General features: G+C 47.1%; 1 protein-coding gene across 2 annotated transcripts; it reads right to left on the reverse strand.

Annotated features, from left to right (window-relative positions):
* Window positions 1-745: 745 nt before the first annotated feature.
* MAS1 (MAS1 proto-oncogene, G protein-coupled receptor) lies at window positions 746-16,456 on the reverse strand. Of its 2 annotated transcripts, none has more exons than XM_027600960.1 (2): window positions 16,242-16,456; window positions 746-3,266 (listed from the first exon to the last, which is right to left on the reverse strand). In XM_027600960.1, the coding sequence occupies exon 2, from the start codon at window positions 3,228-3,230 to the stop codon at window positions 2,253-2,255; it is 978 nt and encodes a 325-aa protein (XP_027456761.1). In that variant the 5' UTR covers window positions 3,231-3,266; window positions 16,242-16,456; the 3' UTR covers window positions 746-2,252. The 2 variants fall into 2 exon arrangements, with proteins under 2 accessions (XP_027456761.1, XP_027456760.1); XM_027600959.1 differs by having other exon boundaries at window positions 16,192-16,456.
* Between the last annotated feature and the right edge of the window lie 1,020 nt (window positions 16,457-17,476).

The following is a 17,476-nucleotide window of genomic DNA, read 5'->3' on the forward strand; positions in this document are numbered from 1 at the left end:
GGACAATCATTATATCTGAACAACCTTCTCCCTAGGCCCAGGGAAGTCACAGAAACGGCACTCCCTTGGCCTATGATGACTTGGGCAAAGTGTCTCCATGCACAAGGGGTACAAATCACTTAGTCGACTCCCCTCCGTATGTGCGCTTTTACTTAACTCTTCCTGTTTTAGTTTTAACCTTATAGTTCACTTTGGGGAATGGGTTTAGGTAAGAGAGAGGAATTTGTCCTTATAACACTGCTAAACTCTGAATCTTACCTGTTTGGAAGGCATTGTTCTTTAAAAATGCAGAAGAATTTTTATATTTATGATCACATTTAATTTCCCCACTTTATCTTCAGGAAGGCAATCAATGGAGCTTCTCATGAGTTCACTGTATTTTCCATGGGTGACAAGTCCTTGTTTCCCAGGAGTCTTTAGGTTCCTCCTTGAGACCAAAGATCCCTTTGAGATGAGCTGAGGCCGATCCCTTTATCCTACCCCAGAGCCAGAGCAGCACCAGGGGGATGGTGGCAAACAGAGGGCCGCTCTGACCTCCATATTCTGTTCTTTCCCAAGGAAGATGCTCTGTTTTCCATCAAAAACAAGATCATTCTAAATGTCAGCACTCCACACCCATCTGGGCTCCTGAAAGCAAGCTGCCTGGTTTCTGAATCAGATATCATCACCCACTGAAGAGCCGCCTGCCTCCAAGCTCGGCTGGGTGGGAGAGACTTGCACATCTCCCCCAACGAAGCTGCCCCCTGCACCCCGATCAGATCACAGGTGATCATTCCTTTCGAAAGTCAGGATGGAGAAGAAATGGACATTTCTTCTGAAAAGTCTCTGGCTCTTTGGGGACAAACAGTTAAGATAAATCCTAATGGGTTCATTTATAGGCATGAACATTTTACTCCCCTAGGACCACACAAAGCACTGTCATTTTTGTGGAGCACCTAGAAGATGCAGAAGGAAATGAAACATAGTAATATGGTCTATGGGCCACGATGTGTTTCCTAGGGGAGACCCAGGGCATGCTGTCTGAAGACTCAGACACAAGTCATGGCAGGCGAGCAGCAGAGCACTAAGATATTGACCAAGCCCGGCACAGATTTTCTTGGGAAAAATGCCCGGGTCCCCTCTGAGATGTGACCAAAACTCCCAGCCCCTGCTGCGTGGCCTCCTCCCAGGACTACCTCAAAGAAATGCTCACGAGGAAAAAGAGTTCAAGGGGCAGAACTTTGTGGCTGTAAATAACCCATCACTTCATGGGGGCAGGAGGGGAGCCTCCAAAAACACAGTCACCTTCACAAACTCGTGAATTAAGTTCCATTCATGAAAACTTATGTCAAGCAAAGGATTTCCAAACAGACTTTCATTACACCAAGCATTCTGACAGAGGGAAGGAAGAGCCATGAGAAACTCCTCTACTGGTGGCCAAATGTTTTTCTTCACAACCTGAAATAATGCTCTGACACATGGATGGTTGGATGTTGTAACATCTGCAGATGCTTCCAGCGGAGGTGTTGCTCCATGAAAAGCGTTCATGCCTCAAGCAGAAAGACCTTCACAGATGTACATTCAACATTGGAAAACACATAACAATATTTGTACATGATAGAGCTGTGTGTGCGTGCATGCGTGCACACATGCACAAGTTACAAAACAGAAGTATGTCTTTCTCCTTGCACTTCAAGGAGGAAAGACTAATGTTTATTGAGGGTTGACAATGTGCCAAGTGCTCAGCATACCGCATCTCCCAGTTCATCCTCACCACAAGGCTGGGAGGGGTGGACTATTACTATTAAACATTTTATAAGTGAGGACGAGAGGCTCTTAGAGGTCAAACCACTTGTCTGAGGTCCCCAGGAAGCAAATGACAGTCGATCTGACTCCAAAGCCCATGCTCTTCCTGCTACGTGACTCCGCCTTCTCAAGTTCCAACAAATGCTTTTGTTACCTTTTCCAGTACTCACCTGCACACCTTCCTGCTAGAGGAATTTCTACAGTTTATGGGAAATGTTGCTGGAAGAGCTGAGGAGGAGCCAAAGTTTTTTTTATAGGTACAGAAATGAAAGACGTCCAACACATTTTTAGGCTTTTTCAGAAGATACAGTACAAGGATACGGTCTTATCGTTAATGAGTATCTCATGCATATGGGATGCGGTGTCCTTCCGTGTCATATTTAGGACATACTTAAGCGGTATTCCAAGCACAAAGTACAAATTATCTGTGCCCCACCATTTTTGTCCACGGTTTCCGGCCACCATCCTCAGACCACGGTCTCAACTGTGGTGGTGTTGCCATTGTCTTCTTGGTGCCTGGGTTGCATTTCATCTTTGAAAGCCCTGGTCAGAACCACTTTTAAGGACTCCTTGAACCGCTTCTTCCTACTGCTGCCCACGAAGAAGTAAATAAAAGGGTTGGCGCTGCTGTTGATTGTGGAGAAAAGAAGAGAAATATGGTGCAAGTTTCCAAAGGCTGACCAATACTCATAATAGAGCAGGTACAGGAGCCTCATGGGCATGGCGAAAATGAGGAAGATAATGATGGTGACCATGATGACTATGTACAGCTTCGAGGAATGGGCCGTCCACGTGTTCTTTCGGATCTTAATCACCAGGATGGTGCTAGACACCACCATGAGGGGAGTGAAGACCAGGAAGCTCAGAATGGCAATGAAGATGATCACCGCCCTGCAGTCACTTCGAGAGTGACTCTGCCCTTCACTGTCAATGCACATGACGTACTCCATGGTGGTCACCAAGCACGAAAGTGCCCACAGGAGGGCACAGACAAAGGCCGACTGGTGCTTGGGGCGATGACATCGGTACCAGATGGGGTACAGGACGGATAGGCACCTCTCCACACTAATGGCCGTCAACAGATAGAGGCCCGTGTTGTAGCCAAACAGAAACGTCACTGATAAGGTGACAATCGTGTAGTAATAGCCAGAAGAGAGCTCATAATCTAAAGCATAGTCAACAGACAGAATAAAAATACAAAAGAGCAACGAGATGTCTGCAATAGACAAGTGGGTGATGTAGACTGTGAAGGGATTTCTTCTCATCCGGAAGCAGAGGAACCAGAGGAGGATTCCATTTTCGACAAAGCCCAGAGGGGAGATGCTCATAATTACCCAGTGCACAAATGGGATTTCCCGACGCAGGTCCCCGGCAGAGGTATTCCTGGAGGTGGAGGCGTTTGTGGACTTCTCATCAACGAATGACGTCACGTTCGACTCATCCATGAGGAGGCCTCAGGCAGGGGCTCTTTAGGTAATTTTCTATAAATAAGTAAAACAGAAACAAAAAAGACAGCATGAAAATTGATGTACTAGGGGAGAAGGGAAAATTTCAGCAACAGATCACGAACTTCATGTTATTAACAAATATGTTTAACTGACTGTAAAATTCTTTTTCTGACAACGACAAAATTAGACATTTCACCAGAAAAGAGAACTGATTTCATGATTTTTCGGTCCACCAATAGCCCTTAATTCTGTATTATTATTTGCTTGTGGCTCAGTGCCAAAGGGATCCAGCAAAGCAGGAGGGTCAGAGTGCCTGGCGTCCATGTCTGGCCTGGCCCAAGCTTTCAGAATGGCATCTTCAAAATCATTCATCTTCTGCACCTTTGTCTCCCGTTTTGAGGAACCTGATTAATTGCATTCAGGTGCAAAGACAAAATATATGTTTGGTCAGTGTTGTTGCTGTCATTTTTTCTTTTAAATGAATGAAGTGCCGTATATGATGGATAAATGAGAGGAAATAGCTAGCAAAATTATGTTCAATCGTGTACCAATATTTTTGCAAGTGTGAACAATGAGAAGGCATTTGCCTTATGTGGTCTCAATATCTGTGACAAAACTGGGCACCTCCCCAGACTAGGTGAGCCAGGGAAACCAATGCTCTGAGTGACAGATGGTGAGCCTTAACGAGGTGTGGTCACATCGCCACAAAGCATAGGCCAGACCATGCAGGAAAACACTACTGACAGACGTTCAACAAAACACTAACTGGAAACCAACAGAAACACTGAATATTTGAGACGGCAAAGCAAAGATTCTCAGAAACTTTCTATCACATGTCTATGAATTGCAAAATAAATATATGCACAGTCCCCGCCCTCTTCCTGTTATGTAACAAATACACAGATGCCACTTCCCCCACTGGAGAAAGGACAAGGTAGGCAGCGGCAGAGATCCTCCCCCTGGTGCCAGCTTTAACTTGTCCTTGACTTTGTCAAGTCGTTGTTGTTGTTGTCATTTTGATCGTGGCGGTAAAATACTGTTCTTTGCTTTTTGAATTTTGACCTTGTAGACCAGCGTCCCTCCGTGTGCAAAATAATTAACCTGTAGGAAGTTGATCAAACCAATATTTTAAATTAATAGATATCTGCCTTTTCCTCACAAGCTTCCCTGAAGCAGAACAGTGCAGAGATGCAATATTTTATGAAGGTTGCACGTCTCGATGATATTAGATGTTTTTAGGATCGAGTCAGCAGGAGCCCAGCATTGGCACAACTCGGCGTGTGGGGCTCAGTACAGCTGTGCGTGACGCCCAGACTCGCAGGCGGCCTGCTGAGAAGGATAGTTACCTCTCCAGTGGTGTGTTCCAGGAGCCCAGGGGACCTCCGCCTCTGCTGTCCTCATCACCCATCTCCTGACTAGCACTTCCCTCAGCTGCTCTGATGAGGTACTGGCAATTATTTTCACTGGGGCAAGTTCTCCTTCCATTTCATAATTAAACAGAAGAAATAGACTCCAATACCTTCGGGAGCCCAACACCAGGACCAGAATTCAGAATACTATGGCCTGGCTGACCAAAGATCTGTTGTAGAGAGCAGCCTTTGTTAGAAGTCTGTAGGTAAAACAGTCACATTCCCCACATTCACCCATCAAATATTTATTCAGAGCCAACTTCCTGCCAGGCACTATTCTAGGTGTTGGGACACGGCAGTGAAGGAAATAGATCAAGCATCAACCTCTTGGAGTCTCTGCTCCGGTGGGAAGGCAGTCAATAACCCAACAACAACCACAAATAAAAAGATGTCAAGTCCTAGTAAGTGCCACACAGAAAAAGCACAGACCATGCATGAACTAAGATGTGGTTGTGGAGGCAGCAAGACATGGTTGGATTCTGGAGGCAATTTGCTTTGTTGGTGGATGAGATGTGTTATTGTAGAGAGAGAGAATGAGTTTTCAGCCATTTACTGAATAGACAATGTGCAGTTGGAGTGGGTTAGGAGAAGTACACTGAGTTTGCAAAACCTATGCATGGGGTGCCTGGCTGGCTCAGTCGGTTAAGTGTCTGACTCTTGATTTTGGCTCAAGCCATGGTCTCGGGGTCGTGGGATCGAGTCCTGGGTCAGGCTGCACTCTCAGTGGGGAGTCTGCTAGAGATTCTCTCTCTCCCTCTCCTTCTGCCCCTCCCCACCTCTCTCTCTCTCTCTCAAATAATAAATAAATAAATCTTAAAAAAAAAAAAGAAAAGAAAAGCCTATGCAAATGGGGATGTCTAAGAGTGTCAGGAGCTAGGGAGACAGGTACACGCTGGGCATATAAATGCAGGTATTGTACACAACCAGGGAGGATTTAAAATCATGAGGCTAAATGAGATTATCTATGAAATATAGGTAATTATAAAGGAAAAGAGGTCCAAAGACCAATCCTTGGGGCATTTCAAAGTTTACAGGTCGTGGGGAGGTGAAGAGAAAGAAGCAAAAGAAACGAAGAAGGATCTGGCAGAGAGGTAAGAGACAACCAAGGGAGAGTGATGTCCAGAAAGCAGAAGTGCTTCACAAAGGTGTGATCAACTGTGCTAACTTCTACTCCAAGTTCAAAGTAGATGAGAGCTGGAAACGGACCATTAGAGTAGAGTTATTGTTGACCTTGATGAGAGCTGTTTAGGCAGAGTGGAGAAAACGAAAGTCTGATTAACCAACATGGATTCCAGGGAGGATGGGAGGAGAGTAAGTAGAGACGGTGTGTATAGACAACCCTCTTGAGGAAATTTAATGTAAATTCAAGCAGAAATGGAACAGTAACTGGAGAGGGCTGCAGGGGTTTTGGGAGAGTTGATAAGCTAATAAGAATTTTCCAGGAGAGAAGAAAGAGTTGATGACTCATGACTTAGGGTTCTAGAGCTTGGTGGAGTTGCTGGCTTTTGCTGATAGCATAATTTATTCATCAGAGCAGAAGGGAAGGCAGAGTGTGTGGTTAAAAATGCAGTTAGGCAGGTAGGCTGACAGCAGGAGTGTTAGAAGTTGGAAGAAGTTCTCTTCTGAATGCACAGTATCTCCTTTTTCAGAAAGTAAGAAGCCAAATCATCAGCTAAGAGTGAAGAGAGGCAGAAGGTTCTCCTCATGTGGGCAGCATGTGAAATAATCAAGTGAACAAGGGAAAGGACCAGGGAAATACACAAAGAGCGAGATTTGGGGCAAACATCAGAGCCCACCAGTGGGTCTTTAAACCCCCATGAATTTAAAAATTCAGCATGACACGTGTTTTTCTCCAGCTACAGTTTGGCCGTTCAGGTGTGAGCACGGTGAAGGAGAAGGTTCGATTTAGCCAGGGCCGGGGTTTTCCCAGGCTGGTGCAACAGTGGACGAGAGGCGCCAACGGGATCAGACCACATGGAAGGGAATGGGTGCCATGATGGACTACAGAATTCAATGGGGTTAGGAGAAAGGTGAGGTCATGAGAGAAATGACAGTGAACAGGACACAGAAGCCATCTGATAGAGCCCGGTGTTATCAGACGACTGCGGAAGTCCAAGCACTAAAGGTAGGGAACCAGAAAAAAGGAGGTGGGGCTGGAGAAAGGGTTGCTTGCAGCCAAGATTGTGGCAGTGCAGATTTGGGGTTATCGCTGTTGACAAGTGTGGAGTATGACCATGGGAAAGAACGGCGGAGGGAGAGTGGAGGACAAGGTCATCTGAGGTGAGATCAGGACCTGGAGCCAGGCTTTGGAAGACTTCTCTACATGAACATTGAAATGACTGGGGAATAGTGGAATGTGGTTGGGGGGGGGGAGAAAAAAAAGACTGTGAGCTAGGTGCTAAAATCCTCAAGGAATTTGGGAACGCATCCCAGGGGTGTATAAATAGTCACAGTGAGGAGGGTCATAGGTAACATAGTTGGATGGTAGGTGCTTCAGAGCTGGGTGTTTTGTTGTTGGGGGTGGTGTTTTAGAGGCAGAAGAGAGGGAACAGAATAGTCTGGAGAACAGAGAGGGAGAGGGTAAGAAGGGTCTAAATCGGCACGAGCCAGTAGAAAGATAATGCAAGCCACATGTCTTACATTTTTCTAGTAGCTACATACAAAAAAACTAAAAAGAAACAGGTGAAATGAACTTTGATAACGATTTTATCTGACCCAATGTGTTCAAAATATTATTTCAACGTGTAATCAACATAAAAAATATTAATGAGATATTTTACGTTCTTTTTCTCACAGTGCGTCTTTAAACTCCCATGTGTGTTTTGTGGCCACATTTCACAGGCTCAGTAGCCCCATGTGGCTGATGGCTACCCTATTGGACAGCCAGGTCGAGAACCATCACAAAACCGAAATACCTTATACAAGGAAGTCAAATGCTGTCATCTTTTCATAGCAGACCTAAATTAAAGACCAGATATGTCAAATCAGAACTTTTCTAATTTCTAATTGAATTCTAATCAGAATGTTTAAGAAAGCTGGCAAGAACATCTTTCTGACTCAGACTTGCATCCTCGAACATCTCACAGACCGCAGCATCGCGCGGCTACTCGTTACGTGCAAGAGAGCTGCTATGCACTCCTCATAAAAGCCAGTTCGGAAAGGTGTTTCAACACATGAGATCAAACTGTAGTTTTCTTTTAAAGTCAAACCAAAGTAACCAAATTCACTTTCTGGAGAGAGATCACCCTCTGTCCATTTTCCAATAAACATTTAGATGTCAGTCACTGTCCCGAGTGTTCAGGATGAAGAAATAAATAAGACACAGTCCTCTGCAGTTTTGTAGGGGGACAGACAGAACTAAACCTAATTCAATACAGGAAATGGAAGGAAGGGGTCCTTGACCACGTGCCAGGCAAGCACACAGCAGGAGGCAACGTCTCAGGCTTTCAAGGAAGGTTCTACAAGGCTGGGCCTTGAAGGGTCAGTAGGAGTTTGTTAGCTGAGGGAAGGAAGAAAGGCATTTTAAGAAAAAGGAACAGACGGACTGACACATGGAGGCAGGAGGGCACAAGATGTTGGGGATGGGGTTCAAGAAGGTGGGTGGACCCTGGGCGGACAGCTGGGCTGAAGCATGACAGCCAGGTTTTGATGCTTCTCTAAAAATGTTAAGCTTCTTCTATAGACTATGCTTATCCAGCTTGGTGCTTAAAAATTACCTGGGATTGCTTATGAAAAAATGCAAATTCCAAGACCGCACTGTTTCAGAAAGCCTGGGAATGGGGCTCTGGAATATGTAATTTCACAGTCCAGGGGATTCTGATGCCGGTGGGACAGGGGTCATGGCTGGAAAACCTCCGCCATTTGCACTGGGGGCCATGAGAGGTTTCAGCGCAGGGCTGGGATATGCCCACACATGCGAGATCTTTAGAACATTATTTACCACTGTGCGTTTGCCTGATTGTGAATTTCAAATGCAGGAGCAACCCACAGCATGCCCCTCTTCCGTTCCCATGACTCTGGCCTGGAACCTCGGGAAGTATCTCCTCGCCTCCTGCCTCCTTGTTCCCTGCACCAACCATCCAATGCTCCCTTCGCCCACTCTGGTGTTCTCTCTCCTCGACATTCCTCCTGGCAGCAGAGTTAAAATTGCCTCTCCCCTACCAACCTGCAAACTTGTGGAAAACAGGGCTTTATCTTATTCATGTCTGAATCTCCAGCACTTGGCACACCGTAGACATCCAGTGAGTACTTATTGAATTATTCCAAGAAATAAAGCCCGTCACAGTGGTCCAAGAGAGAAAACCACCACCTCCAGCCCAGGACGTGCCAGTTAGTAGAAAGTTCTGTCGCAAAAATCCCAAGGCAGATTTTGATCAGGATGTGATTGGAAAGCAAATAAAGATCCCATAAAAATTAATTCTTATTAAAAACTAATGATAACTCAGGGTGTCTGGGTGGCCCAGTCAGTAGAGTGTCTTGACTTCAGCTCAGGTCATGATCTTGGGGTCCTGAGATTGAGCCGCCTTGGGCACCCGGCTCAACGGAGAGTCGGTTTCTCCCTCTCCCTTTGCTACTCTCCCTGCTTGTGCTCTCTCTCGCTCTCTCTCAAATAAATAAAATCTTTTTTTTAAAGATTTTATTTATTTATTTGACAGAGGGAGACACAGCGAGAGAGAGAACAGAAGCAGGGGGAGCGGGAGAGGGAGAAGCAGGCTTCCCGCGGAGCAGGGAGCCTGATGCGGGGCTCGATCCCAGGACCCTGGGACCATGACCTGAGCTGAAGGCAGACGCTTAATGACTGAGCCACCCAGGCGCCCCTCAGAGAAACAAATAAAATCTTAAGAAAAAAAATAACAACTAATGCTTACTCTCCACATTGTTTTGTTAGAGTGGGGTTTTATTTAAATGACGCATTGCTAAAAATCGCATTCCCGGTCTTAACAAACTGAATTTCAGCCCCTCCAGGGAAATAGCAGGTGGCACAAAGCGCCATGGACGCAGCTGGTCCGACACGCTCGCTGCCCACCCCCTTCCCCGGGGCTCCTTGGTCATTCTGTCCGTTATCCCCCCTGTCGGTGGCTGGCTAGGACATGTGAGGCTGGGCAGGGGGAGAGAGGCAGGGTAGCTGCTGCTGGTCGACAAAACCACCTAGCTCAGAATAGCACACAGCTGAGTTCTCAGAAAGCCCTGAGGACGCAGGGAAGCAATCACAATTAAAACTGAGAGTAACTTGTCTCCATATCAGCGCAGGTCTAGTGCTCTGCACTCTGACCAGACAAGCAAATCCCTTTTTTTTTTTTTTTTTTTTAACACAGCTCATCTTTAGAAAGACATCATATTTGCAGTGCTGTCTGTTACCTGGTGGTAACCATCCGGGGAGGAAAGAGAGCTCGTCCCTACAGCCCTCTGTGCCCTGATGTGGTCAATACCCCAACACCGCCTAAGATCTGGGTCAGAACAGACGGAGAGTTGAGTGGGAGATGGCACCCGTATTTGGCATGAACCACTGGCGGCATCATAGAAACACCTTCCTACCCTCTCTTCCTTCTCACTGAAGAACCCCGATGGAAAAAGCAATACATCGGGGCAGGAGAAGGCGCCTGGGGCGGACGTAACCGTCCAAGGCATCTTCCCTTCAAGTTAAATTTGGATCCTTCAATCAGCTCCAGAAATGATAAGGAAGGTGTTACTGCCTCGGTTTTTATAAGGGAAAAAGGAAGGATTAGTAAGCAGGCCAAGGTCAGAGCCGCTGTGTCACACATCTCCCCAGGGCACCACCCCGGGGTGCTACCGGGACCCTGCAGGGCATCGGGGCTGAAAGCTCCCGCAGACCCTGATCCCAGAGCCCCAGAGCCGCCCAGGGCAGGAGCCCAGACCCCGATCCTAAGTGAAGCCTGAGCCGGTCTCCCACTTAAAAAAGAAGTCCGAATCCACGGGTCTGACCAACCCCCCTCATTTTACAGACCCATAAATGGAAGCCCACAGTGGAGACATTGTGAGAGCCCCTCTCACAACCAGGTGGAGGCAGCCCTGTGGCTGGGAGCTCCCGAGGCTGACTCCGGGCCTCCTACTCTGCCCTGGGGCCGGACCCTATTTTTAAGACTTTACCTTTTATAGCCTGTTCTAGTCTGCCTCCAGTCTTCCTACTGGAGGAATTGAAGGCATCGGATTCCCTAATGTTATGGGGGATTTTTTTCCCCCAAAGACTTGATGACTTTCTAATTGTGAGTTTGCCAGAGTAGGACAGGGGCTGTGTGCTCTCTGCATCCAAATCCCACTGGGAGGGAAGTAGCCACAGGCGTGCGCTGAACTGCCTCGGGGGAGACAGGGCTCAGCCACCACTAGACATGCACCCCCACACGCTCATTTTATGATGTCTCATCCCAGCCCAAAATGGGGGTATTTTCTAAATGTTATTGCCTTTTTCTCTAATTATAAAACAGTATGTGTTCACTGAAGAAGATTTGGAACATTTAGTGGGGGAAAAAAAAATCACAAGTAAAACCACTAATCAAAATTAATCTGCTTTCACGTTCGAGGATATTTTCTTTTCGTCTTGTTCCTAGGCGTGACACATGCTCCTTTTTGAAATTGAAATTGCTTTTTTAATCTGTTTTGGTAGCCTGCTTTTTTTTTCTATTCATACTCAATACCATATTGTAAACATTTTCTCTGTCAGCATGGTCTCTAAAGACATGATTTTCCTAGTCACTATTTGGACGAACCATAATTTAGTTTTAATAATTCTCTAACCCTGGACATACCTGTTGCTTCTTATTTTTCATCCTTATTTCTAAAAACAAAGCACTGTAATGAACTTCCTCGGATGCCAGTTTTGTGCACATCTTTAATTATTTCCCTAGGACATATTTCTAAAAGTGGAATTGCTGGATGAAAGGGTATAAATATTTTTGAAGATTTTAAAGCATATTAACAAATTGTCTTCCAAAAAACACCTGGACCAATTACACAGACATCTACAGTATATGAAAGCTTTTTTTCCCCACAGCATATACATGCATATACTTTCTACCCCCCAATACAATATCTCCATCTTTTTTTTAATTTGCAAATTTAGTAGGTGATAAAAGATTCCTCGTTTTACTTTGTATTTATTTGATTGCTAATGAGTTTAGATGTTCTTTCCTGTTTAACATTCACTTGTCTTTCTTTTTTGATGAACTATTTTTCTTCTTCACACCACCTCCTTACTGCTACAAGTCTGTCTGCTCTGTGTTGGTCATAGACATTTGGAGCTTAGAGGAATCCTGTATTTCTCAGGTGAGGAAGCGCAGCCACAAGCAGCCCAAGATCACATCTTGAGTTAACAGCAAGGCCAGAACCAGAGCCTGCATCGCCCAGGTCCACACGAGCACTGTTTCTACTCCCCACGCCAGTTCTTTGTCAATGGGTCATGGACGTGGGAAGTTCATTACCCATACACTTGGTCAGTAAGACTTTTGGGACATTTAATAACAGCCTTAATGTCATCAGAATCCATCGCCACCATCAACTTGATTGTCAGTAATGGTCTTTATTAAAAGCTTCAAAGGATGGACTTTTATTAAAGGTTACTTAATAAAAGGATGGATTATGTATTGTCATTGAAGGATAATAACTGCTTATTAAAAGATGAATATTATTTATTAGAGGATGGATTTTTATTTATTAAGGTGCCGTCTACCCAATGCCAAACTCATAACAACAACCACAAAACAGGAATGAGCTGCTTTCAGTTTCTTCTGATCCCCGTTTCTTCTGTGAAGGGGAATGACCCAGAGTCATCACCACCATCAACAAACACTTCTATTGATGAAGGGCACCATTCTTCACCGTTTTAGGTAGTGATTATTGAAGTCAGACGGGAACATTCAAGTTATGGCCTTTCATGAGGACAAGTAATAAGAATGAGCTGCATCCATTAGCCAGCATTGGGCTTTTAGATGAGCCTTCAAAAGGGAGGTGATTTCGCCCTCCTCCTGCCCCCCAGCACACACACAGAGGGTTATGGACTCTTACTCCACGTCTCTGCTGTGGGCTCCATGATGACACCATTGCCTAGACCCGCTTTCTTCCTCTGGCTCTCCCCCTGGCTACCTGCAGCTTCTTCTCCGTCACCTCTCCTGGATCTCTTCCTACAGAGCTCTTGGGCTGCGGGGGTCCCTTGCTGACCCTCTGCCCTTCCTACTCCACAGACTCCCCCTGCGTGGCCTTGTCCAACCTCCTCATTCAATATTACCACACTCTGGTGACACCAAAATCTCTAGCTCTAACTTGCCAGCTCCCCAGAATGTCAGACCCTGTAACCCCTGGTCCTGGATGTCTCCAGTTGGGCGGCTCACAAAGGCACGCCAGCCCCAGCCAACCCAAAACAGAAATCAGACCTTCCCGACAGTTCCACGCTTGCTCTGGTATTCCTAGTCTTCTAAGCCAAAAAACTAGGTATTTTACTAGGCTTTACTCCTCTTATATGTTCCCTGCACCAGTCCCTTTTGTATGTTATATGTATTATATGTGGTATTTTATTTAAGTTTATTTATTCATTTGAGAGAGAGAGAGAGAGAGAGAGCGCGGAAGGGAAGGGGCAGAGGGAGAGGAAAAAACCTCAAGCAGACTCCACACCGAGCGCAGAGCCCAACTCGGGGCTCTATCTTATGACCCTGAGATCATGACCTGAGCCGAAGTCAAGAGTCTGACACTCAACAGACTGAGCCACCCAGGCGCCCCTTATATGCTGTATTCTTATAATGAAATAAGCTGGAGAAAAGAAAATGTTATTAAGAAAATCACAGGAAAGAAAAAATACATTTACAGTGTTGTACTCTATTTATCGAAAACAGAACAAAACAAAACCCTGCATGTAAGTGAATCCAAGCAGTTCAAACCCGTGTTGTTCAAGGGTCAACTGTGTGTGTGTGTGTGTGTGTGTGTGTGTGTGTGTGTGCGCGTGCAATGGGTTCCCATCAGCATCCCTGATTTCAATCCAACACTGCTGAGTACAGTTTTGCTTCTTTCTCTCCACATTTCTAACTCCCTTCTCTGATGGTGAGAAACTTGACCCCCATTATCCTCAACATATTTACTTATTTGATCCATCCACAGTTGGTAAATCACCTCCCATGTCGGCCACTGCCCATCTCCCGCCCCTGCACCGATGCTCCCCCGACGCAGTCAGGCCACTGCCGCCACTGGCCTCTGCCCTGGGACCCGCTCCTCACACAGCAGAAGCTCTGACCCTGGTCCCCACCCCATCCCGTGCAGAAGCCCTCACTCTGGCTGGGCTGCCCCCCGCCCCCGTGCTTGCAGCTCAACACCTCACACACGTCACGGTGAGCCAGGCTGATGGTGGTAGAGGGTATACTTAGCACCCACCTACCCCTCGCAAAAATCAAAAGAATTACAGGCAATTTGGCATCTGAACACAAAAGAGATGTTTGAGAAGAGAGATTTGACGTTGTTCAAATCACACTGCAGAGATGCCCGTCTATTCTGCCTCTGCCTAAGGCTACTTTGCCCCAAAGCCACATTTTTAAAGTGGCCACTAGGTGTGAGTGCTAAGCAAAGCAGTCTGGCCCCTTGACCCTCAGTTGCTTCACATAACTGGCATTTTAATGTATTTCTGGAAGGCCGGGGTATAAGGAAACCTAGGTATCGAAAAGCACATTGCCAGTATGAGTCTTGTGGAAATGCCAAATGGAGATAATGAATCAGCAAGCAGGGAAAACAAGTGTGGTGGTTTCTATAGACATTTAAGGATGTGGGCTTTGCAGAGCCCATGTCCTGGCAGGTCTCCTCGCAATTGCTACCTGCATTTGCCTCTCCACGAAAGGGACAGGAACAGATGGACAGTGGAGCTGACAGACAAGCAAGGAGGCTCAAAGAAGGCTGAGAGTTGTGGGGGTTCTTCAGCTTTATCGGGGCATAAGGCAGAGAATTTTAAATGCTATACATTTTGCTTCCTGAAGTTTTCTCTAGAGATCGAAGAAGCAAACATGCTCTTCCACATTCCCATTCAAGGGCCATAGTCCTCCCATGGTCCTGGATTCCCAGCCTGCCACATCACTCTTAGAAGAAAGAAGGAAGGGAGGAAGGGAGGAAGGGAGGAAGAAACAAAGAAACAAAGAAAGAAGAGAGAAGAAAGAAAGAAGAAAGAGGAAAGAAAGAAAGAAAGAAAGAAAGAAAGAAAGAAAGAAAGAAAGAAAGAAAGAAAGAAAGAAAGAAAGAAAGAAAGAAAGAAAGAAAGAAAGAAAGAAAGGAAGGAAGGAAGGAAGGAAGGAAGGAAGGAAGGAAGGAAGGAAAGGGAGGAAAAGGAAAGAGAAAAACCAACAAAACTAGGGCTTCATCGTGGGTCATCTGAAGCTTTTTTTTGTTCCTCCGCAACCAAAAAGAGAGGCCTGACCCTAGGCTGGACCTCCCAGGTGTGCAGCTCCAGAGGAAAGGGCAAATTCCTCCTTCTGTGTGTGTGCAGCAACCTGGACAAACAGAAACCTATTTGTGAGATGGAATTTCCATGGCAGGTAAGGGATCTGATGGCAATGTGCAGGGCAGGGACATCTGTCCTGGTATTAAAAGCCTCGTCTCCAGCTTCCTACCACTTGAGCCATCTGCACGGAGAAGCAAAAACTTTCTGCTCCCTCTCCAAGTGTACAGCAGGATCAACTTACAACACTGGCCTCAGGGCAGGGGGATGCAAGGGGCTGATCCTGTCCCCTAGAAGTCATTTGGCCTGGAGATTTGAGTTGTTACAGCTGAGAGGAGGGGTCCATCAGCGTCTAGTGGTTGAAGCCAGGGATGCTGCTGAGCACGCTACCACGCACAGAACAGCTCCCCACAACAAAGAATGATTTGGCCGGAATGTCATGGTGCAAGGTTGGGAAACCTTGCTCTAGAGGGAGCCTTGTTACGGCCTTCTCGTTGCTGCTTACAAAGCAATTGAACAACATCCTATACGTTGTTTCCCCAAACGACCCCCACCCCTGTCCTGGAAATAATTGCCAAAGGACATCAAAGAGAAGATGGAGCAGGAGATTTCTTTGAGTTGAGCCTTGCCACCCATGGGCTGCACGTCCGAGTTTATAAGCGACAGAAGCTAGGACTAATTCTGGTGCCCACTAAGGAAAGGCACACACAAAAAAATCAATCCAGCTTGCCTCTGGCCATGCCCAACTGCTCCTGGTCCAGAGATTTCCCCAGAGGAATCAAATATAGTACACCCCTTTCAGACCCCAACTCCTTTATCCCTCGTAGCAACAAATTAAACAGCCTTGAACACCCCCCACGTCCACATCAGACTCATGAATCGATCCTCAGTTTCTTGCCCCCATTACGAGTCAAAGAGAAAAAGCGAACACAGAAGTTTCAACCCCGAAGTTGAAAAACAGCGTCGGAGGACAGTTCACCCGGCAAGGAAGCGAATTTTCCAAAACAAAGGCAGGAAGGAAGATACAGAGGTTTTGGCCAACACACAGCGTATCTCTAACACACCGTAAAAGCAGCGGGCACAGAAAGGGTTGCCCGGGCAATAGGTTTTTGAAGAGGGAAAATCTTACTCTGGTTGCCAAGGGCAGCTGAACAATTAAAACCTGGGGTGCAGACTCACTAGCTCCATTTGCTCAGGGAGGGTCAGAGGTGGCAGCAGGGACGGTGCCCCTTCGAATCCTGGGGCCCCACTGCCCCGCCAGCCTGTAGGGTCTCCGAGGGTCCCCACGTCTCCGAGGACGGCTGCAGCCTCCTTCTCTGAAGAAATCAGAGCTACTCTCCCACTGCTGAAAATATTTGAGATGTGCCAAGCAGATGGTCCCACGCTTATCAGCAGAAGCCGTGCTTCAAATGGCATCATTCAGTGAAACGCTCAAGTGAAAATCTTCACGCTGATCCAGAGTGGGAACGAGCTGGTGAGAATGCGGGGTGGTTGACCCCCGGGGAGCCGTCGGGGCAGCCAGGGCTCAGGAGAGAGGTGATCCCGAGAAGTGGTCTACAGAAGGGCAAAAGCCACGTGGGTAGCAGACAGAACCACTCCCCTCCCCGACAGCCTGGAACCGGCCAACTGGTCTCTGCAAAGCTCTGTTTAAGACTCTGTTTTCTCGCCTGCAAAATGGGGCCGATCCTATTACCACCAAAAGTTGCAATGAGGAAATGAGATGCAGATGTCGATGTCGACCTGCACAGTGAGGGACTCGCTGTTCGGTAGTTGAGTACCTGTTCCCTCCCCACAGCCCATGTTCAGGGTCACGGCCCATGTTAGTGTGCGAGCGTGAAGCGGGGGAGAGAGCGCGCCCAGGAGCTGGGTGCCCAGACCACTTCTCCGCCTGGTTTGGACATTCACCCCTCCAGCAGCTGTTCCTGCGACATGTTTTCTCGCCCCTGCAGTCATGTTACCCTTCCCGCCCGACCCCTGTCCCCTCTCCAACAGCCCCAGTGTAAAGGCCTAAAGTCCCAGCCGGAAAATTCTGGGTGGTTTGACTCGCCCAGCCCTGGCCTGAAGACCCACCCTCCACTTGTGGCCGTATTTCTTCCTTGTCAAAAGCATCCCGTCATGGTTACTGTGTCAAAGTAGTGATGGACCCGGGGGACCAATTAGATCGAAACAGGGCGAGAAGGCGATTTCAGATTCTGTGGGAAAGCAGACTTGGGAGCCCATGCGTGAGGCTTTCCTCTGACTATTTCCATAAGCAGCAGGACGGAAGTGAGCCCTACGGCTCCTGTGGGAAGCCCGACCTGTGGCTCTGTCCCCCCCCCGGGGGGGGGAAGAAGAAGAAAAGGGAGAGCAGGAGCTTTCCCTGAGGACCTCCAAGCCATGGGCAACACAGGTGAGGTTCAGGGCAGCCACGGGCA

This window comes from Zalophus californianus, chromosome 7 (genome assembly GCF_009762305.2).
Source record: "Zalophus californianus isolate mZalCal1 chromosome 7, mZalCal1.pri.v2, whole genome shotgun sequence".
In the NCBI taxonomy this organism is placed as follows: Eukaryota; Metazoa; Chordata; class Mammalia; order Carnivora; family Otariidae; genus Zalophus; species Zalophus californianus.

Bases quoted from the DNA above. Each gene is read 5' to 3' on its own strand.
- MAS1 (XM_027600960.1), bottom strand. From the start codon at position 3,230: ATGGATGAGTCGAACGTGACGTCATTCGTTGATGAGAAGTCCACAAAC.